Raw genomic sequence first — 22,485 nt, forward strand, 5'->3', positions numbered from 1 at the left:
TTCCTGATTTGTAACAGGGTTATCCTCTTTTCATTCTTCCTTATTTGGGGAAGGCAGGCAGGCAGATTTTTGCTGACTGAAAATAATTTTTAAAGGAGGAAAATCAACTAGAGGTACAGAAACCACCCATGAGAGGCTTATTTTCAGAAAGATCTGGAGCTTTAGGGATGGTGGCTTGCACTCAAAACAATCTTTGGACCCACATAAGGTGTGTGCGCGTCGGCTCTGCGATCGCGCACGCACGCCTGGGAGGGTTATGGCGTTTGGAAATGAATGTTCTCGGCTATACCCCACCCCCACCCCCAACCTCCCCCACCCCACCCCCCCCCAACCTCCCCCACCCCCCCCCGCGCGCCGGCGCCTCTCAGGGAGGAGTCCTTAACGGCCACCATTGCGCGCGTGCGCACAGCGAACCGCCTCTTAGGTCTGGAGTCCAGGAGGAAGGGGGTGGGCGGGGCGGACTTTTCTTCCCGGACCCGCGCTCCCTGGAAGCGGCGCCTCTGGCTCAGGTGCGGACCTCGGTCTCTAGGGGGAGCGCGCAGCCTGGCCCAACCCCGGCCGAAAGCCCTAAATCGCCGGGGTTGGGGATGTAGGAGTCCCGGAGAATCCTCTCGCGCTGGGCTCTGCCTTCGGGGTAGGAAGATGTGTGTCAAAAACAGAGCAGCTCCGGGCCGAGTCCTGAAGACGCGCCGCCCAGCGTTCAAATTAACACCTCAGACGCTTGCTGGCCGCCCCTTAATGTATTAGCCTCGTTTCCTCCTCTGTAAAACAACTACAGAAGGAAGTGGCAAATCCGCAGTGCTTCCGGGTCGCGCAGGCGCCGCTCGCTGAACAAGGAACGGGGCCTGGACTTGTCATTTCCCGGCGTCGCGCTGGGGCACGTGCGCCTTTTAGATGGCCGCCTGCCCCGCTGAGGGCCGCTGGACGCCCTGGGCCCGGGCCTCTTGCGGCGCGCGGGCACTGCTAGTCCAGGCCGCCTCCCAGTTATCGTAGTCCTTCGTTTATCAGCGATCTATTTTTGTTTTCTCTTTGTTTCTACAGCAAACGTGTCGTTCTCAAAGGGGACTGCCGACAGAATGGCTAGTTATTACCTGTCTCCTTCCCACGGCCTGCGGAACTTCTCAGAGCTCGGGGAAGCAGGTATGGCCGTCTCAGTGGGCTATGATAGATCGATTCCTCGCGCCCTCGGGTAGGGGCGGTGCTACAAAGGCATGACGCCGAAAAAGTTAGCTTCCCAATAAACTGGGAAAATATTTTTACAGTCAAAGGTTCTGATGAAGGCCTCATTTCCAAAATATATAGAGAATTAACTCTAATTTATAAAAAATCAAGCCATTCTCCAATTGAAAAATGGTCAAAGGATATGAACAGACAATTCTCAGATGAAGAAATTGAAACTATTTCTAGTCATATGAAAAGATGCTCCAAGTCATTATTAATCAGAGAAATGCAAATTAAGACAATTCTAAGATACCACTACACACCTGTCAGATTGGCTGAGATGGCAGGAAAAAATAATGATGATTGTTGGAGGGGATGCGGGAAAACTGGGACATTGATGCATTGTTGGTGGAGTTGTGAAGGAATCCAACCATTCTGGAGAGTAGTTTGGAACTATGCTCAAAAAGTTATCAAAGTGTGCATACCCTTTGATCCAGCAGTGTTACTACTGGGATTATATCCCAAAGAGATTATAAAGAAGGGAAAGGGACCTGTATGTGCACGAATGTTTGTGGCAGCCCTTTTTGTAGTGGCTAGAAACTGGAAACTGAATGGATGTCCATCAGTTGGAGAATGGCTGAATAAATTGTGGTATATGAATATTATGGAATATTACTGTTCTGTAAGAAATGACCAACAGGATGATTTCAGAAAGGCCTGGAGAGACTTACATGAACTGATGCTGAGTGAAATGAGCAGGACCAGGAGATCATTATATACTTCAACAACAATACTATATGATGACCAGTTCTGATGGATCAGGCCATCCTCAGCAACGAGATCAACCAAATCATTTCTAATGGAGCAGTAATGAACTGAACTAGCTATGCCCAGAAAAAGAACTCTGGGAGATGACTAAAAACCATTACATTGAATTCCCAATCCCTATATTTATGCCCACCTGCATTTTTGATTTCCTTCACAAGCTAATTGTACAATAATTCAGAGTCTGATTCTTTTTGTACAGCCAAATAATGTTTTGGTCATGTATACTTATTGTGTATCTAAGTTATATTTTAATATATTTAACATCTACTGGTCATCCTGCCATTTAGGGAGGGGTGGGGGTAAGAGGTGAAAATTGGAACAAGAGGTTTGGCAATTGTTAATGCTGTAAAGTTACCATGTATATATCCTGTAAATAAAAGGCTATTAAATAAAAAAAAAAAAAAAGGAAAAAAAAAAAAAAGAAAAAGAAAAAGTTAGCTTCCTACTGAATCCAAGCACAAAACAAGCCTGATAGTCAAGGCTTTCCGCCCTCTGGCTTCAGCCCGCCTCCCCATCTTTACACCGCTTCCGTTCTAAGACGCGTAGGTTGTCTGAGACCCAGTTTCTTAAACGGGGTTTTGTGACTGAATATGGAGCTTGGGAAATTGATTTATTATCAGCAAATGTTTGGTTTATATATCTATTTTATATACCTGAAGTCATGTGAAAATTTCTTGGGCAAAAAGAGGTTGTGAGTCTGGAAAATTTCAGATTCCCTGGTCAAAATGCGGGAAAGCTGAACTATTCCCGAGGAAAGGAGAGCCAGAATGACAAATTTGGCGGGGAGGGGGGAGCAAGAGCAGGCGTCTCCCCAGAATTGCTATGTCCAGTTTCAGACAGAGGTCCTAGATCAGATTTATATTAATCCCCTAAATATTGCTGATGTAGGGGTATAGTAAGTTCAAAATAAAAAAATTCCTGTCTTTTAAAAAGGAATATATACTAATGGCTTGGATCCTTCCTAACAAATTCTGGTTATACAAAAGGCCATTACAAATGATTAGTAAAACTATCAAAACATACAATAATAAACAGAGAAGGGACATAAATTGGAATATATCTGAAAATACACAAAGGATCTTTTTAGATGAGAGAGAGGTAAGATTTAGTTCATTCAAGAGACAGTTAATATGACCAAGGGAAAATTCCCCTAAATCTCTTGGGACACATTGAAAAGTCTGTTTTCCTTGTTGGTTTGCAGCTCCCAGAGTATCATTCTCATATTACATGTCTGGAGTGGTCCTAAAGATAATTATCTTTAAACTCCATAAGTCTCCTGGAAAAAGGAATCAAGAAGATCTCTCCTCTCCAAAGTTTTAGCATCAGTTCCTTTGTTTCCTCTCTTCTTTTGCTCTGTGTACTCTTGATAATAATCTGGTGTCACTCATACTCAGGATGCAATATGCTTCTAGCTTGTATTGAAACTGTATTATACACCTTCCTATGTGCAAGTTTTAAAGGTGTGGCACCCTCGATCTGGAAAATTCACATAAAATTTTGTGGCCTTTTCTTACCAGTGAATAAATATGAATTATTATGGTATTAAAAAGATAAAATGTGTTGATATTATACAATGCTACATATACATATATGTGTATATAGTGCATTTCTGATTTTCTGAACTTATTTCTTTGTTGTCTGCTTCCTCAAAACTCCAAAATCCCTATTTGCTTTCTTATGCTGATCCACATTATATCAAAAGTATGATAGGGTGAGAAAGGGATAACCATATATATCCTTATGTGATAGTAGATCTAGATTTGCAAGGGAATTTCAAAGGCTATTTAGTTTAACTCTTGTTATTCTGCTGGTGGAGAAAGCAAAGCACCAGGAAATAAATGACTTTTCAGGATTGTATAGGTAGTAGCAGCAGAGGTAAGATTTGAACCCAGTGTGTCTGAATGGTTCCTATAAATTCTGTGTTCCTACAAGACTGTTTTCCTCTTTGACATGGCTCTTGTCCTAGTCTTCTATGACCATTTTTGAACAGTCTCCCATATCTGGACAATTGTATTTAAGGCCCTTCCCCCCCTTCAAGGAGGCTTTATTGGCATTTTTCCAAGGAAATAATTTCAGATAGAAGAACCTAACTCCCATTCCTCCTTCCCAATATTCTTTCATTCTAATTTCCAAGAGCCACAAATATTTTTGTAAATTCCTAGGTTGTGGTGGTTTTCTGGAGGCAGCCTTATTGAAATAAATAATTACTCCAAAATCGTAGCCAGCCAAATTAGCCTGGTTAGTTGAGGCCTATCTCTCTGCCTGGCTCCAAGAGATCTTGCAGCTTTGTCCTTGGCTTCTGCCGTTGCTTTCTTCAGCCTCCAGCCAGCACCAAGTTGGAAGATGCAATGGATCTCTCTTGCCTCCAGGATAGGGCTTGTGGGCTTTCTTCCAGAGTCTCTCTCTCCTCGGTCCCACAAGAAGAACTAAGCCCAAGCTTCAAAAGCTCCCTATATATGTGATCTCCCAAAGGTTAACTCCGCCTTCTGGAGGGAGAGGGATTCTGGGTTATCTCCCAGAGTGCTCTCTGGCCATAAGAACTTCAAGGGAGGTGTGAATTCGGACTAAGCCCTACACATGTGAACTCCATTGAGTACTTATGAGCTCTCTAAAGGTGTGAACACAAGCATTATTCAATCAGTTCCACTTAGTACCTTGTTTCAAGTTCTGGCCCAAAATATCTTCTTCTAAGATCAAATCAACTCCAGTGTCTTAACACTTTGTAAAGAAATGTCTTAACACTTTGTAAAGATTCCAACACTAGGTTTCAAAACTGTTCTCTCCCTTAATCTACCCTTCCTATAATTTCCTCTTCTCCCTTCTCTTTTCTCTCATTTCACTGTTGAATGAAATGTTTTTCTGTACCCAACTGTGTGTATAGAATTCTTCCCTTCTTTGACCAGTGTAGATGAGAGTGAGGTTTGAGTGTCAGCTGCTCCCATCACTCCTCCCTCTTTGTCTAATTGTCTGTCGTTATGTGAGAAAATTTTCCCTTCCTTTTCTCCCTCTTTCTCCCCCAGTATTCCTTGCCCCCTCCATTTCCCTCCTTTTTAAGATCATCAAGGTATAACAGAATCACTTACATATCTTCTGATTAAACTCCCTCTATGATGCTAGATGATTCAGAAAAGATATCTCTCCATATTTGAATGTAAACAGAATCATGGCTTCTAAATTTTATGTGATCCTGTGACTTCTCAATACTTGAATTCTTAATGTCTTGCAGTTTTGCTTTCTTTTTTCTGTTCTTCCCTCCCACCCTTCCTTCCTCCCTTTCTTCTTTTCTTCCTCCCTTCTTTTCTTTCTTCCTTCCTTCCTCCCACCCTTCCTTCCTCCCTTTCTTCTTTTCTTCCTCCCTTCTTTTCTTCCTTTCTTCCTTCCTCCCACCCTTCCTTCCCTTCCTCCCTTCCTTCCTTCTCTCCCTCCTTCTCTCCCTCCTTCTCTCCCTCTCCCCCTTTCCCTCCCTCCCTCCTCCCTTTACTTTCCTCCCTCCCTCATTCCCTCCCTTCCTTCCTTCCTTTCTTCCTTCCCTTCCTTCCTTCCTTCCTTCCTTCCTTCCTTCCTTCCTTCCTTCCTTCCTTTCATTAATTAGCACTTCTTGGTCTCATGGGAGAAGAATGGGGGGTTGTTGCTAGCCCCCATTACCAAACTTCTAATCAATCATGTTATTTTCTGTGCCTCATCTTTGTAATCAATCATGTTGCCTTCAGTCCCAGGATAGATGTTATCTACCCTGTTCTGTTCTTTGTTCTACACTCCTTTAACCCTGTAAAACCCTGTAAAAGGGGAACTGTCTTTTGGTTCAGAAATTTTGTCATAGAGGCAGCAGATAGCTTGCCCCTATTAATAAATATTATCTTGCATAAAGATTTATCTCAGTTTACCCTTTTGCCAAATTTCATTTGGCACATTACCCAGACCATGGAATGAAGCAGCCAAACTCTTATTTTAGGGGTGATAGGAATGTTTTCTTGGGTATCTGCCAGGTGTACTTCACCAGAAGAGAACTCCAAAAAGCTCATTTTGTAAGCCTTTTCCTCTCAGGCATGGATTTCCCCTTCTTTCCAATTGACTCTGTTCACAGTATCTTCTCTGCCCCTTCCTTATTTTCTACCTAACGTACTTTTTCTCCCTGCCAGAATAGCAGAGTAAAAAAATTGTCTATTTCACTTCCATGATGTGACAGTTTAGAAGTCATTAATTCTAGCTCTTTAAATACAGGCTTATCAGGTAATTTGCAGTGGGCTTGTGGGCAACTCAGAGTGGTTAAAAAAGTGGGATTTCAATTCTGTGATTATTTCAGAAAGATTCACCTAATGTGGAGGTTTGCTTCTTTTATTTCTGTTGCTATTTCAGTCAATAAAGATTTGTTATGTTTCTTGCTGTTTTAAGGAATAGGGATGTTATTCTGAAAATAGCTACAATGTCATCTTCCCAACTGTGAACTATCCAGGTCATGATAGCTTTACCAGCTTATAAGTAGACTCTCAACTGGCTAAGAGCTCAACATTCCTTTAATTTAAGCTGTGTCAGAGAAACATAAATCCCCTTCTCAGGTGCCAACTTTTTAATCACTTATTCACTCAGACATTTTTCTTTCATTGTTAATTCCATCTTCATTTGGCTTTGGCATCACTAATGAAAACACTACCATTATCCCTAAGTCTCCACCTTCATTATCCCTATCAATGCTTCTGGGGGTATGATTTGTCCTCTTCTTGAATTGCCAGTCTTGGGAAGTACACCATCATCTTTTGGATTCTTGCTTCAGTAAGACTACATGTGAATGCCTCTGTTGTAAATGCTAGGTTTATAGAAGGCTCCTTTAGAAATGAAATATCAACCACCATTATTCATCAGTGCTTTTTAATCTAACACATATTTATTAAGTGCTCATTATGTGCCAGGCTTTGTGCTAAACACTGGGAATACAATGAATTAAAAGACATTCTAGCTTCCAGTGTAAAAGAAGAAAACAGCAGGGAAAAAGAAATTGGAAAGTGGGCAGGAAGCATAGAATGACACACTAAGTGGTACTGTTGGGGAGGTATCTTTTTCTATGGAGTTGAAAGAAGTCAGGGCAATGGATGAAGAGAGGAGTGAATTTCTTCCTATATTTGCTATATTTGTCAAGGTCTAAAAAGGTACACTCAGGACCCTTACTACAATAGTGTTAATATTTATTTTCCCCTCTAATTGAATAAATTTTTCCTTTAACTATTTAAAATGCTATGCTATTTGGTAATACATTAAATATTATCTGTGATGCCTTTAAGCATAATGTAATAATTTTCCTGTTTGTCTTTTTTTATCACGTCTATTTTTACTAAAACTTTATATGAAATCATGTTAATACCCCCATATTATTGCAATTTCTGCCTCCCATAAAGGAAGGCATTGAGAGGAATTTGGTACAATACTTTCCAACCCTTCAATCAAGAGGAAGAGGAGGCTGAGTGATGAGGTGATGTCAGTCAAGCCTTGGGTTGGCAGGATAGTGAGATTAGAGGTCCAATTCCAAAGTTGAAAGGACCTTCTCTTGCTTTGTTGAGCAATTGGTATGTAATGCTTAATTGATAAACTTGAAAGTATGAATCTTTGTTTCCTCAGTCATTTCATCTTTCACTTACTACAAACCTCACAATAGCTTGTGAGGTAGGTGCTATTATTATCCCCATTTTAGGCAAGCATAGGTTAAATGATCTGGCCCAGATCACCCAGTTAGTAAGAATAGAAGGACAATTTTGAACTTGGGTCTTCCTGACTCCAGGCCCAGAACTGTTATTGGTTGCACTATCTACCTACCATGGGAGCAAAGAGAGGAAAAAGTATAAAAAGAAAAGGTGGAATGAAATACACAATCAACAATTATAGCCATGAATCTTAATGGCATAAACTCACCTAGAAAATGAAAAATGATTGCAGAATGTATTAGGAAACAGAATCCAAAAGTATTATAGATTCACATAGAGTTAAAAAAAAGAGGGGTTATAGCAATTTCCCTGAATTGAAAAATATGGGAGTATTAACATGATTTCATATAAAGTTTTAGTAAAAATAGACGTGATAAAAAAAGACAAACAGGAAAATTATTACATTATGCTTAAAGGCATCATAGATAATATTTAATGTATTATCAAATAGCATAGCATTTTAAATAGTTAAAGGAAAAATTTATTCAATTAGAGGGGAAAATAAATATTAACACTATTGTAGTAAGGGTCCTGAGTGTACCTTTTTAGACCTTGACAAATATAGCTAAAAGATAAGGCCCTGAATAGAATTTTAGAAAAATTATAAATGATAGTTTTTTGGTGCTTCTTGAATGGAGACAGGCAGTGGTGGCACCACTTCTTCAGCCTCCTGACAGATAGGTTCCCTCTAAATTTTCTGTGCAAGCCCAAGATCAAGAGCAGGACCTCAAGAACTTGGGGAAGGCTAGTAGACTACATACATAGTCTACAAGTGGATCCCTGGGTCCTGCAGGACTTAGGAGATTTTTTTTTTCTATACAGGGCCAACAGGTAGTTATCTTCATTCAATCTAATAATAATAGAGTTGCACTGGAGTTTGAGCAAGAATGACAGACCTGACTGCATTTTAAGAAAATAATTTTGTCAGTTTTTGGTAAATTGGAGTAGAATGAAGAGGGAATAAATAGGGGCATCATGTGAGAGGCGATTACAGTAATCAAAAGGAACAATTGTCAAAGCCTGAATTAGGATGGTGACTAAGTGAGCACTGACAAGACTTGGTAACTGATAGGTGAAATGAGTGTAAATAGTTGAGGATATTGCACTGAGATTGCCCACAGAGGTAATTGGAAAGGTGGTTGTGCTCTCAACAAAAAAATGAAAGTTGAGAAAGAAGGGTATGGGTTTTTTGAGGGGGCATGGGAGATATAAAAAACATCCTGTTTTAGACTTGTTGAGTTTCTGATATTTCTGAAATGTCTAGTTAAGAAGTGTCTAGCAGGCAGATGGTGGTATGGATTTAAAAACTCTGAAGAGAGACTAATATTGGATATTTATTTATATTTGAAAATCGGTAGCATACATATAATAATTAAAACCATGGGACCTGAAGAGGTCACCAATAGAGAAGGAAGAAGGCCCACATATATTTAATGCTTTATTTAAAAAAAAAACAAATATTGTCAAATCTATGGGTAAATTAATAAAACAGACCTTTTTTTAAATTTTTATCAGCATATAACACTTTTATTTGTGCAGGACAAAACTTAATATTTCTATAACTTTTTGGGAGGGGCCAAAGAGTTTCAATTAAGAGACAGTGACAGGGGAGAGTAAATTAAGAGTATTTAAGTTTTCTGTCACTGGAGAAAACAAATCTTAAGAAAATGAGAACAGAGTTTAAAATATGTGATGTGGTATGTGATGTCTTCATGTTTTCTATCAGTGTTTTTACATTTGAATAAGTGCAGGAAACGTTTTCATTCTTAATCTTTCAACTTCTGCCTCTAAAATTACAATCTCTTCAGCTTGACTTCTTGAAATATCTGTTAGCTTTTGTTGTTGCAACATGGCCTCATATCGTTCCTTGGCAATCCTTTCATAAGTCAACTTAGATCCTATTAAAAAAAAAACCCAGAAAATTAGTGGGACCACTGTCTAAAAGTATTGAAGAAACATAATTTATCTTAAATGGATTAATAAAACCATTGAATTAGGGAAAACATTTTAAATGCTAAGAGTTTTGTGAATTGTTGTACTAAAATTTTTTGATATGCAATTTCTGCCAACTTTTTAATTGTACAAATATAAATTGGCTTACCAAGTGAATTACAGATTTCTCGCCTTTCATTAACAGTCACCAGCTCGTCTTGTAGTTCACAACTTAGAGTATAATTTGCTAACTCTCTTTGATGGACAAACTTTCCTAGTTGCTTGAGTAATTTTTTGAAGGCTTCCACCTCTCTTTTATGAGTCTGGCAATTATATAATTTCAAAAAAAAATTGATCATTAAAGATGCTATTAAAAATGAACAATTCCTAGATGTATGAATTATTATTTTTGATAACAAAAATGACCAGAACACTTTATATGACTATGGATATAGCAAAAAGAAAAAAAAAAGATGGTTTTTATCAGCCCAAAATAAATTTGTTGTAATGAACTTAATTTTCTAATTAATCATCAAAAACTTAGCATTTACTTAGTGCAATACATATAGAAGAAACTACAAATATTTCATTAAACAGATAACTGATTGGTGTTTTCTAAATTAGCAAATTTATGTGACCCATTTAGTAACCTCTGAAGATATAAATTATAGTTGCAGAGAGCTGCTAAGGGACTATAGTTTGTTAGTGTTTTCTCATATTGGTAATGCACTATAATTGCAGATTTCTAAGATTTTTTTCTGATCATAATCTCCTGTTCTTCAATCCTTCCATTAGCTACAGCTCCTCTCAGATATATTCTTTATCCTTGCTGTGAATTTCACTCCTTTCTTCCTGATCGCTTCTCCCATTTCATCAACTCTGCTCCAGCTTTGTGACTATCCTTTCTTACATTTGATTACAATTAATCCAGTTCAACTCTGCATGGTTTCCCCTCACTCAGTGCTTTATAATTATGCAATTCTTTTTTGTTTTTCATTCCTTGCTAATGTTCCAACCTGTGGCTGCACAAGATTCTTCTTTTTTGTTATTCTTCCTGATAACTTGAACCTTGCTGGTAGAAGATTTGCAATATTCCTGAAAATTCATAGTGTTCTCAATTGGACCCTCAATGATCTCACTTTTATTCTTCAGACTGATTTTTTATCGTGCTTTAACTTTCTTTTTAAAAGCTTTTCTTTAAAAAAAAAAAAAAAAAAAAAAAAAAGCTTTTCTTGCGTTAAACCCCTAAAGTAGTATTACTAAAAAAAAAAAAAAATCAGCCTTTTTTGCCAAATCCTTCTACCCTAATCTACATCTCAAATTCTACTTATTTATCCATCCTCTGCTCCTTTTCTCAAGAAAAATGTAGCTCTTTCCAAAGATAATCTTTCTCTTTGTGACCTTGATTTCTTTCTTCTCTGTCACTTCTAGTAATTTTCCCCGTCATTCATCTTATCTAGAACCTTTTCTTATCAAGTAGCTCTTCCCTGCTGCTTATAGCATGCCATCCATTCCCTCCTAAATGTGGGTGTCAACAAAGTTCTACCTTGGATTCTTTTATTTTCTCTCTCTGTATCTCTCTTTTGGTTTTCCCATGTCCTTCAGACTTCTCAATTTTTGTGGAGCATGCTGCCATCCTTCCTGTCAATCAGGTTAATCTTCTCTTGGGAATTCTGTTTCTACTCCACCCTCTTTATGAGAATTATCAAAATAATCTTCCTTAGGCACAGATCTAATGATGTCATTCCCATACTTAAAAGCCATCAGGACTTATTATTTCTGGGACAAAATATAAACTCCTCAGTCTGTGCTAACCTGTCTTTCCAATTCAACTTAAAATTATTTCCTTTCATATAGACTATTCTAGCCAAATTGGATTCTTTGACAAAATTGATAATCAACTTTCCTTCTATGAATTTATATATTTTCCATGTCTAGAATGCATTCTTTAAAAAAAAATCTCTGTGACTACTCACATACTCAAGGCTTCATTCAATTGTTCTTCCACAAAGCCTTTACTTTTCCTTGAAGTTGTTGGAACTCTTTCTTTTTGCAAATTACTTTGTTATTTTCTGTATATATATTCTGTTGCCTACTTCTACCTTAATGCCAGTGGAATATAGACTCCTTGAAGGACTATTTGAGTTTTTTTCTCCCCATTCTTGTCTTCCTAGCACTTAAGACAGAACTTTATGCATAAAAAGTGTTTAATATATATATTGTTGAATGAATTGAAATTTCAGATAATTAAAACCATTAATTTTACCCAGAAACTTACCTGAAACATTTTAGAACTTTGATGTTAGATAGATTTGGGATAGAAGTAATGGATCTGTAATTTTACTGACATAGGAAACTCCAGCTATTGATGCAGGTTTGCATTTTCCCTGCTATTTACACTCTTAACCCTGGTTGGGGACAAGTCCTGCCTTTGACACATATGTTACACTGGGCAAGTTACTTAAAATTCTTGGTGCTGTAGGCAATTTTTTGAAATTATAACACTTTGATTAATAAGACTGAAGCTTACTTTGTCCATAATAGCAATATTCTGTTCCATCATAGCCATATGGTAGCCAATCAGAATCTCATAGTTTGGTTCATTTAGGAACTAGGGAAGAAAGATAAGATTAATATATATGAAATCTCCCATTATTTTGTTATTTTGACTAATAAATTGTTAGCATTTCATTTACTTTATTTATACACACCAGTGCTAAATCATTAATTTGACTAGTGTTTGTCATTTATGTAATTAGTATACTACAAATTTTTATCATCCGATCATTTCCTGTACCTTATGCTCTTTCCAAACTTATTCTTTGTCCTCATTGTGATCTCTAATTTCTTCACAAGTCAATACTTTTCCAAGCAATCACCCCTGCTGTGGTTTCAAATTACCCTCTTCCCTATACTTCCTTTAGGTAATCAGTTAAATCAGTTTAACTCTTCTTTATCCTCTGCTTTCAAGTTATTTCCTTTGTCCTACTGCTGCTCATACTTTGCCAAACTCTCACTCTGTATCCCTCCCACCATCTTCCTTTTTTCCTCCTAATCAATCACATGTTGCTGAATGGAGCTGGAGAAAGTCACACATCTGAACTGAAGCAAGTCCAATACAAATTTGTGTTATCTAATTTCAACTCTATACCTTCTCTTTCCTATGCAATATTCTATTGGTATCCCTCTTCACCCTTTCAGCTAATAACCTGAATTTATAATCTGAGAAAATAGAGGATGTTTATCTCTTTTCTCCTTTTCATTTTACAAGCCTTTGGCATTATTCTCATTCTCTCTTCCTTTATTCCATTATCTCTGATGATGAGATGGTACTTCTCTTTGTCAAGGACAATGCCTATATTGTTTCCTTGATCCCATCCTTTTCTGTCTTTTCCCCCCACACTGCCCCCACAATCCTTCTCCCTTTCCCGGTTAATCCCTTTTAATCGATGAATTTGATGACTTTTGGAATCCTCTTTCTTCTTAACATTTGTACAGCCTTTGGCAGTGTTGAGTACTCTTTCCTTCAAGATATGATCTCCTCTCTGAGATTTTTGTTGACTGTTTTTTCCTGGATCTCTTCCTGCTACTCTGACTATTTTGCTGGCTTATCAACATGATATGTCTACCTCAAGTCTTTCCCACTTATCTTTTCTATCTTCCATAGAGCTTCCAGAATACTTTACTAAAGTTCAGGTCTGACCATGTCATTTCTCTTCTCAGTAAACTCTAATAGCTTCCTATTACCTTTAGGATAAATTATGTAAACTTTTATGGCATTTAAATGCTTTCACAACTTACCTCGATCTGTATACGTTTCTACTCTTCTCTTCTTTATATTCCTTTTGGCACATTCAACCTAATCTCTTTCTTGTTCCTCATATGTAATATTATATTCTCTCTTGTCTTGCCATGCCTAAAAGACACTTCCCTCCTCATTTTAGCCTCTTGGAACACTTAGTAGTTTCCTTCAAAATCCTGCTCAGGTATCCTTTCTAGAAGAAACCTTTCTGATCTCCCTAGCATTAGTGCCATCAAAATGTTCTATTTGATATATATTTCCATTTATTTTTTTCTGATTCTCCTGATAGAACATGAGTTCTTTGTGGGCAGAGATTGTTTGACTTTGCACTTTGTATGTCTACCTACCAAACTCACTGCCTGCCATATAGTAGGCACTTAATGCTTATTGATATGTGTCAGTGTCATTTATATTCAAAGATAATTTTCAATGACAGATTTCTACCTACTTTAGATGTTAACTTGTATGTATAATGATGATGGTTTACATTTAATACCAACTCACACTATCCCATAGACCAGGGATTTGTAGAATGAAGTTATATAATCAGAAAATGTTTTGTAAAATGATATTGACTCTACATGGATGGTGAAAAACACCATATGTGCAAAAGAATAGTTACCTTTTGACGATCTCTTGAAAAAAACAGCATTTGAATATCCCAAGCCTTCTGGTTTAAATCTTCCATTTCCATTTCCATTTTCTTATGTTCCCATTCAATCTGATATATTCCTTTGTGGACATCTTTACTTTCTATCATTCTTGTAACTTTCTTTTGACCTTGGAACTTATATAAAACAACAACCAAAAACATAATCCAATATTTGGCATACATATTTATGCAGATCATAGAAGTTATTTCTTATTGTTAAAATGTTATAAAACTTTAAAAATGTAACTTTTTGTGAAAAAGCTCTAATCAATATTATAATACAATAATCATTACAAAAACAGATACCCTTAGAAACAGTATTGCAGTTCACATAGTACTATTGCTCTCAATTATACAGCAGATCCCTTTTGGATTGGTATACTAAATATGAATATAAAATGCTGAAAATTTTTCCTGAGACTTCACATTATTCACAGTATTTTAGTTTCTCTAATCAGGATCATACATCAAAAAAAAAAAAAAAAAAAAGCCCAACAAAAAAAACCTATTCCTGTCCAGACCACTTTATTATGTCATCTCACCTTTTCTTATACCTCAATCTGAGGGAAAAAAAAGATAGAAAAAAAGGAGAGGCAAGCAAAAGGTAAGACAGAAGGGAGGACAAGGACCAGGGAGGGAATTCTTGAATAGCTTTCATGAGAAGTAGTGAAGACCTTCTGGAAAGAATGGAATACTTTTTTGATGGTTCTACCAATTCTACCTCAAGCCTTAGATCCTAGACCTATAATTGTTATCACCTATTTAGAAAAAATTGTCATATGAGACTTAAATTCAGTTTTCCTGATAATATAAAAAACCTTTCCTTCAGTGACAAAAAGAATAATTGAAGGAAAGAAAACATGAATCTTAAGGGTTTGGAGTAGTTCTTGCTTTCCTAAAAGCATAGACATATCATGTCTTCATATCATCCCAAATAGGCTGACCCAGAGGGACACGTATGTAAAACAAGTTGAAGGGTGGTAGATTTAAAGAGTTAAAGAAGCCAGGCTTTTCACATATGTACAAAAGAAACATTCTTTCCCCCCCCCCAAAAAAAAAAAAACTTAACAGAAATTCTATGGAGAACAAAAACATGATTTTAAAAACACACCTTAAAAAAATCCCAAATTTTAATATGAGTAGGTCAAGAATTTGGTTACTATTATTAATAATACTCTAGAATAGATGAATAAGCTAAAGTTTCAGAAGCAATAAAAAAAGAAATTATGTAAGATATCCTGAGAGAATTTAACATGTCATATTCAAAGAAATGAAAGAATCAGTATTACTCTTAAAAAAATAACCTCAAGTAAAAGAAGAGATTATAGAAAGTAAAAAAAGAATGCATAAAGAATTCAAGAAAGATGAAAAGATACTAAGAACATGACCAAGAAAAACATAAGAAAAATATGATAGAAAACTTAAGGAAGTCCACAGAAGCAATGAACAGATATACTATAGCAGAAAAATAAATTATGTCCAAAGCAACATGACTTTTAAAACTCAAAAAATTGTCTAAGTTATTGGAAAGCCACAGAATCAATGACAGATCCAGAGAACAGATCTTGATATAGCAGTCTTCAAGTTAGTTATAGCTAAGAGAAACAAAAAAACCAAAAGAATCTAGAAAGAATTATTTATGAAGTCATTAAAGAAAAAATTCTAGAATTAATATGCAGCAAAATATAAATGGTAGTCATAGGATACTGAAAAGGAAGGACTCAAGATTCAACTCTCTTATTATTTCAAAATTATAATAAGAGAAAATAATACAAATTGCTAGAAGTAGTTTAAAAATCACTTACCAAGGAATAACATAATCATATAAAAGAATTTTCAAGGCATATTGAATGTACAAAGGAGCATAGGCAGTGGCTCCAAAATGGTCTACTCAGCAAAATCTCTTCCTGATATTCTTGTCTATTTTGCTGGCTTATCATCCATGATGTCTCTGCCTCAAGTGTTTCCCACTTTTCTTTTCTATCTTCTATAGAGCTGCCAGAGTACTTTCCTAAAATTCAGTTCTGACCATGTCATTTCTCTTCTCAGTAAACTCTAATACTCCCTATTACCTTTAGGATAAATTATGTAAACTCCTATAGCATTTAAATGTTTTCACAACTAACTTAGGTCTGTGTACTTTTCTACTCTCCTCCTCTTTATATTCCTTTTGGCACATTCAACCTAATCTCTAATCTCAATTCCTCATATCTAGTACTATACTCTCTTAAGACCTTACACTGGCTTGTCTTTCCTTGCCTAAAAGGCACACTTCCCCCCTCATTTTAGCCTCTTGGAATAGAATACTTAGTTTCCTTCAAGATCTTGCTCAGGTATCCCTTCTAAATGAGACATGATTTATGATTTATCATAATAGGAGATAAAATACTTGAGAAGCAAACAGACTTTGTAGATTTACAGAGATACATTGGATAAAAGGAAGTTTTCATGGAACAAACAAGCATCCCAGCCAAAAACAGAAGTATTTCAAACAATCACTGTCAAATAGTTGCTAACAGCATATGAAAATTCTCAGAACACTTTGTTTTTTGGATTAGGGGCTGTCACTAAGTTTTTTTTTTAAAAAGTTATTCGGAGAAATGAATGGGGGTAGGAGGGGAGAAGGCTAAAAACAACATTAGGAAGATGAAAGAGAATATAATTCCAAAGCAAAGTTTCTATTCTTTGATAAAAGGGGTGGCTCAATGGATAGATTGTCAGGCCTAAAATCATAAAGACTCATCTTCCTGAGTTCATATCTAGATTCAGATACTTACTAGCTGGGTGACCCTGGGCAAGTCACTTACTTTAAATTGGTTTGCTCTCAATTTCCTCATCTGTAAAATAAGCTGGAGAAGGAAATGCCAAACCATTCTAGGCTCTTTGCTAAGACTTCAAATTGGGTGACAAAAGAGTTGGATACAACTGAAATGACTGAACAACTATGTAATTGATTATTACTTTAAGAAGAACTTTATTTAGAATGGTTTTATTAAGTTGAGGTTAGTACTATAAGAAAATGTATTTTTCCTTCGAAAATAATGACTAAAGAACAAGCATAACAATTAAAATTCTAAATGCAAAATAATTAAACCTACCAATAAAATGCTAAAGTCACTAAATAAAAAAGATACTCTTAAGAGTAAACATTTCATAGAGAAAGACTTAAATTGGCTAAAATGAAAGTGTGTTCTAAAATTACTATACTACTGCCAAACTATAGGAAGTAAAAGAGATATTGATGTAAGCCAAAATTTAATTCAAAACAAAGTGTTAAAGATGACTGACATGTATATTTTATTACTAAATTGGTCTATACAAAATGAAAATATATCAATCTTAAGTATATGTATAATAATTCTGTTGCAAAATTTATAAAAGTAAATCTTTCTTTCAAGGAAGAAATTGAGAACAATTTTAGCATCCTAAATATAGCATTACTGTATACTAAAACAAAAAGAACACAATTAAAAGTATTAAACAAGATAGATATAACAGATTAGCAGAAAAAACTTAGTGGGAAAGCAAAGACTAGGTCTATTTTCTTGCTTAAGTACCTATATTGAGTACAAGAAAACATGGATAAATGTTGAAAGCAAAAATTCTGTTCCCGAAATATGGAAACCATATTGTAACAGAGTTAGAACTGAACCAATGATTTCATTTATATAGGAAGCTTCTGAATGAGGAAAGTCTGTACATAGGTCAGAATTCTCTTTACAACTTATAGAAAGTTGCCTATAACACCAAGACATTTGCCCAGGATCACACAGCCAGTATGTGTCCAAGGGAAAATTTGAAATATAAGTGATCTTGACTCCAAGGCTAGCTCTCTTCATTACCATCCCACACTGTGGATCATTGCAACAAAAATGATAGTTAATTATGATTTGATGAAAAGGAGGTATAAAAGAACTGAACAGTGATTATTAAATATTTGGGTAAAAGAAAAACTACAAAAACTAGACAAAGATAATGATAATAGATAACACTATGTTTCAAAACGTATGAAATTCATCTTTGAGGCAAATTCATAGTACTTATTAAATGCCTATGTAAAATGGAAAGAGAAAAAATTAATAACCTGAAGCTATATTGAAAGAACTTAGTATAGAAACAAATCAATAGAAAATACAAAAAAGACCAAAATTAGAAAAAAGATTAATAAAATTAAAAACCTGCGAGTTATAAGGTAAATGCATTTAATTATTAGGGACAAAAGTATACATTTAATTATTAGGGATAAAAGTAGAGGTTCAGGCTGGTAGAAAAATAAGATGCTCTTCTTTTTCCTTTTTTTGTGAATTTCTGGAGTACATCTCCTAAATTACTAATGATCATCCACCTTCCTATGCTAAATTGCTCATATTAAGAACAACCTCACTCAGATGTCTCATGGAGGTAAACAGGTAACTATGAATATTTGAAGAATATATCAGTAGAGCACAAGCTCTGAGAAGCTCTACTATTTCAGAAAGTGTTCAAATATTTTCACTAGCAAATGATTCTGTTTTCTTTGGGGGGGGGAGTGGTTTGACTAAATATGGAGAAATTTATTATCAGAAGGCTGATTAACTTAGTCATAGTAACCCATTAAAGAAAGGAAATTACAGAATAATTGTCAGTGCTGCTCTTGCTTTTGACAGAGTAGTGAGGAGAAAAAAAGTCATTAATTTAGCTGTTCTTTCTCTGAGATCCCTGACAAGTTCTTAGTGAGTGAACAACATATGAATTATGTCAATTAGTGGTCTCCCTATAAATGAAACCAAAAGATAAGAAAATTGTAGCTAAATGGAAGGAATAGATCATAAGTTATTCTTGAAGAGGAAAATAAAGAAGTTGGCAGTGTTAGCTTAATTGTGTCCAAAGAAGCATTTCAGGGTATACTTGGTCATGTTGTATTATAGTGCTCATGATAAAAATGACTAATAAGAATTTAATTTTACCCTATATGTCATTAAATTGCAGAAGATAAGGAAGGGAAGAAATTCAGAAAGAAATCCAAATTAAGGTCTTCTAAATTGAATTAGCATATATTTGAATATATTTCAATTTCAAATTTACATTAAACATAGGGAGAGGATAGATTATCTGAAGGCATTTCAAATTCAACATGCCCAAAACAATTTTTATCTCCCTTTCAGCTCCTCTTTCAGCTTACCTGTGACCATCAAAGGCAAGTTACCTAAATTTGCCATCATAATGTTAGCTTTTTCCTGATTGTCCCCAGTTCTTAGCTCTCTCTTCCAAACTACCTTGTATTTAAATACTTTGTGGATTTTGCATTTATTAATTTTATCTTTGGGTTGTAAAATCACTGTCCGTGGGGATTTTTTCATTATATTTCTATCTCTAGCTCCTAGTATAGTGTCTGGTGTATATAACAAGTACTTAATAAATGTTTGTTTACTATTTAATCCTTCACTTTCACTTATAGCACATATTAGTTACAAAATCTTGAAATTTCTGTGTTCAAAATATCTCTCACATAGGTTTCCTTTTCTTCATTCACATAACCATCATGGTAGATCAGACCCTCTTTACTTCTCAGTGATTGCAGTAGCCTTTTAAATTGTTCTCCCTGCCTTCAGTATCTCTCCACTATGCCCCCATGCAACTGCCAAAGGGGGTTTTCTCAAGTTCATTTCTGACTGTTTCATCCACTTATTCAAACTCTTATTGTCTCTAGGGTTAAATGAATATAACCTGCATTTTTGTCTTGCTCATGGATAGTGTTGAAAAAATATTGAGACATATTGCTACTTGAACTTATGGATGCTTACTTTTCATTCCTTAGACTTCTGGGTTCTTGCCCTTGTCCTTGAACTTGAGTGTGCTTTTGTCAGAGAAGCCCTTACGTTGGTCTGGCCCAGGGAAGTCATATTATAGTTGCTGGTGGCAGAGGAGTAGCCATCACCTCAAGGGTACTCTCAGATAAGTCTCCATCAATTCCTTTATCTTCACAGAAATAGTCATACTACAGTGGCTTCTCCTCAGCCATTCTCCTCAGCGATTTCCCTAAATTTGAGTATCTCAGATTTCTCTTGAACTACTGCAATTCTACCTCATTGAGCATAACACTTTTTTTTTTTTTTTTGATGCTGACATACCATGGTGGATGGTCTTTTGACAGTCTTCCATGTCACACCTAAAGTTCTTCAGAAAGACCTTGAGACTGTCCTCTAATTCTTTCTAAGGTTCCCCGTAGTTGACTGCATGATTTCTACTTTCTTTCTCAGAAAGCTGTTTAAACTCAAGATCAGGGCAAGAACCCCAGAATTTAGGGAATACTAGATAAATGCCTGTCAAATTGATTTTCTTAAAATATCAATCTATGTCACTTTCCTGTGCAATAAACTCAAGAGACTATTACCTCTGAGATCAAATATACAAAATCTTTTCTTTAAAACTCTTTACAACCTAGCTTTTTAAAAATTTTTTCCTAGTCTTCCTACACATTATTCCCCTCCTCACATTCCACAGTCTAGCAAAAGAAAAGCAGGCCAATATACTTGTTGGTGGAGCTATGAATTGATCTGGCCATTCCAGAAAGCAATTTAGAATTTTTTAAAAATAAAATATCTTTACTTTTTGATTCTGAGACCTCAAAGAAGTCAAAGATAGAAAGAAAGGTCCTGTATATAATCAAATATAGCAAGTCTTTTTGTGCTAGCAAGGAATTGGAAACAAATTAGAGGCCCTTCAATTAGCTAAACAAATTGTGGTAAATGAGAGCAGTATTATTCTGTAGGAACTAGTATGAACATTTCAGAGAAACATGGAAAGACTTATATAATAGCTGATGAAGAGTGAAATAATTAGACCAGAAAAACTGTATCCATAATTACTATAACAATGTTAAAGGAAAGAACACAAAACGAAACTGAATGTTATATAATTATGATGATCAAGAATAAAAAGAATCGAAAAGAATGTACCTTGTTTTACATAGGTGAACAGTGCATATATTTGTTAAACTTGGTTAATGTGTAGTGAATAAACTTCTCTTATTTCCTTTTTTCCCTTATTCTTTGTTACAAAAGATGCCTATGCCTCACTAGGTCAGGGAAGGAAATAATATGAAAATAGAGGTGACGTACAAACAAGTAAAAAAAAATTTTAGTGGAAAATGGGTGGGTATTAAACAATGGAAAATATACTTTTACCCTTATTTTTTATAGCAGTTACTATGTTTTTTCTTTTTGAAAATTCATAATTACCCGGATTATACTATTAATATCTTCAATTATAACTCTGTTAATGAGAATGGAGTCTGCAAAATCCAATAAAAATTGATAATTTTCCACTTCTACTTGCCCTTGTGTAAGCAAGAGTTGAATTGTCAAATTCAGCTGATAATTCATTTTCTCTTCTTGAAATCTAAATTGAAAAACAATGAGAAGCTTAATTGTACTCTATGTATTTTATATTTTGTTAATTTAATATATTAAAAAATTCTAAAAAGCAACTCATACTAAAACACTTCAAAAAATTATACACTAAATGATATATATATGTATATATATATATGTGAAACTTTTTCTAATGACCAACTTTACATGGAAATAGATACAATATTTCTTCTAATTATACTCATTCTGGTTAAAGTATTGTATAGAGAAAAATAAGTTCACAGGATTTTGCTCTAGGATTAAAAAAATTAGTAATTCAATTGTATCATCACATGAAAATAAGGTTAACCTGAAGAATAGAAAAAAATGCTATGAAGTATAAATAGAAAAAAATGCTATGAAGTATAAAGTATACTGAAAGCTTTGCTTTTATGTTTTTTCCAATATATAATATTACTGATAACTGCAAAATCTGGCTAATTGAATTATTTTTCTTATAGTGAAGCATGAATAATTAATTTGGGGATCTCACATTAGTATAATAATTAGAATTATGTTTACAGATAAAAAAGGAAGAAGGAAGTTGAGATAATAATCATTAATAATTCAGGTCCACAAATTTATTTTAAAAAGAAGCTAATTTGACTTTAATTCTATTGGCAGTCTACATTAAATTAACTAAGCATCTAACTATTTACTGTATTTTGTAAATATAGATTGTTATTGTCTGTAAAATAGGAATGATAATACTTGTGCTACTTACTGCAGAGAATTGTTTTGAGAAAAATGCTTTAAAGTGCTATTTAAAATGTCATCCCTCCCTTAAAAATCTCTCATAAGACCCTGTCATCTCAACATATATCTTATATCTCTCCTTCTTTTCAAAGTCAAATTCGATTGAAAAAATCAGATTCATTGTTTAGTTTGATAGTTTTTCCCCTTTAAAAACCCATTGCCTATAGTTTTATTTTTAAAATAAATTGTATTTTTGTTTTCATTTTTTCTTTGTTTTTCAAAATTCCTGCTTTGGTGTTTACTTGAATTTTTTAATGTGTTGCTTTTCTA

The 22,485-nt window shown here is 35.2% G+C and overlaps 2 protein-coding genes across 2 annotated transcripts in view; one reads left to right on the forward strand and one right to left on the reverse strand.

The window, feature by feature from the left end:
- The first annotated feature begins 398 nt into the window (after positions 1 to 398).
- The window catches only part of LOC100913363 (glutathione S-transferase omega-1-like), a 169,095-nt gene continuing 147,008 nt past the window's right edge, over positions 399 to 22,485 (forward strand). Inside the window, exons 1-2 of the mRNA XM_031955795.1 lie at positions 399 to 509; positions 1,042 to 1,140. Coding sequence (XP_031811655.1) covers positions 1,077 to 1,140 — 64 coding nt within the window. The 5' untranslated portion in view covers positions 399 to 509; positions 1,042 to 1,076. The remainder of the gene's footprint in view (positions 510 to 1,041; positions 1,141 to 22,485) is intronic.
- LOC100919281 (cilia- and flagella-associated protein 43) overlaps positions 9,173 to 22,485 on the reverse strand; it is a 138,251-nt gene continuing 124,938 nt past the window's right edge. The window contains exons 35-39 of the mRNA XM_031955793.1: positions 21,289 to 21,448; positions 14,039 to 14,203; positions 12,145 to 12,225; positions 9,784 to 9,937; positions 9,173 to 9,580 (exon numbers count right to left, since the gene is read on the reverse strand). Coding sequence (XP_031811653.1) covers positions 9,414 to 9,580; positions 9,784 to 9,937; positions 12,145 to 12,225; positions 14,039 to 14,203; positions 21,289 to 21,448 — 727 coding nt within the window. The 3' untranslated portion in view covers positions 9,173 to 9,413. The remainder of the gene's footprint in view (positions 9,581 to 9,783; positions 9,938 to 12,144; positions 12,226 to 14,038; positions 14,204 to 21,288; positions 21,449 to 22,485) is intronic.

Source organism: Sarcophilus harrisii, chromosome 2 (assembly GCF_902635505.1).
Source record: "Sarcophilus harrisii chromosome 2, mSarHar1.11, whole genome shotgun sequence".
Taxonomy (NCBI): Eukaryota; Metazoa; Chordata; class Mammalia; order Dasyuromorphia; family Dasyuridae; genus Sarcophilus; species Sarcophilus harrisii.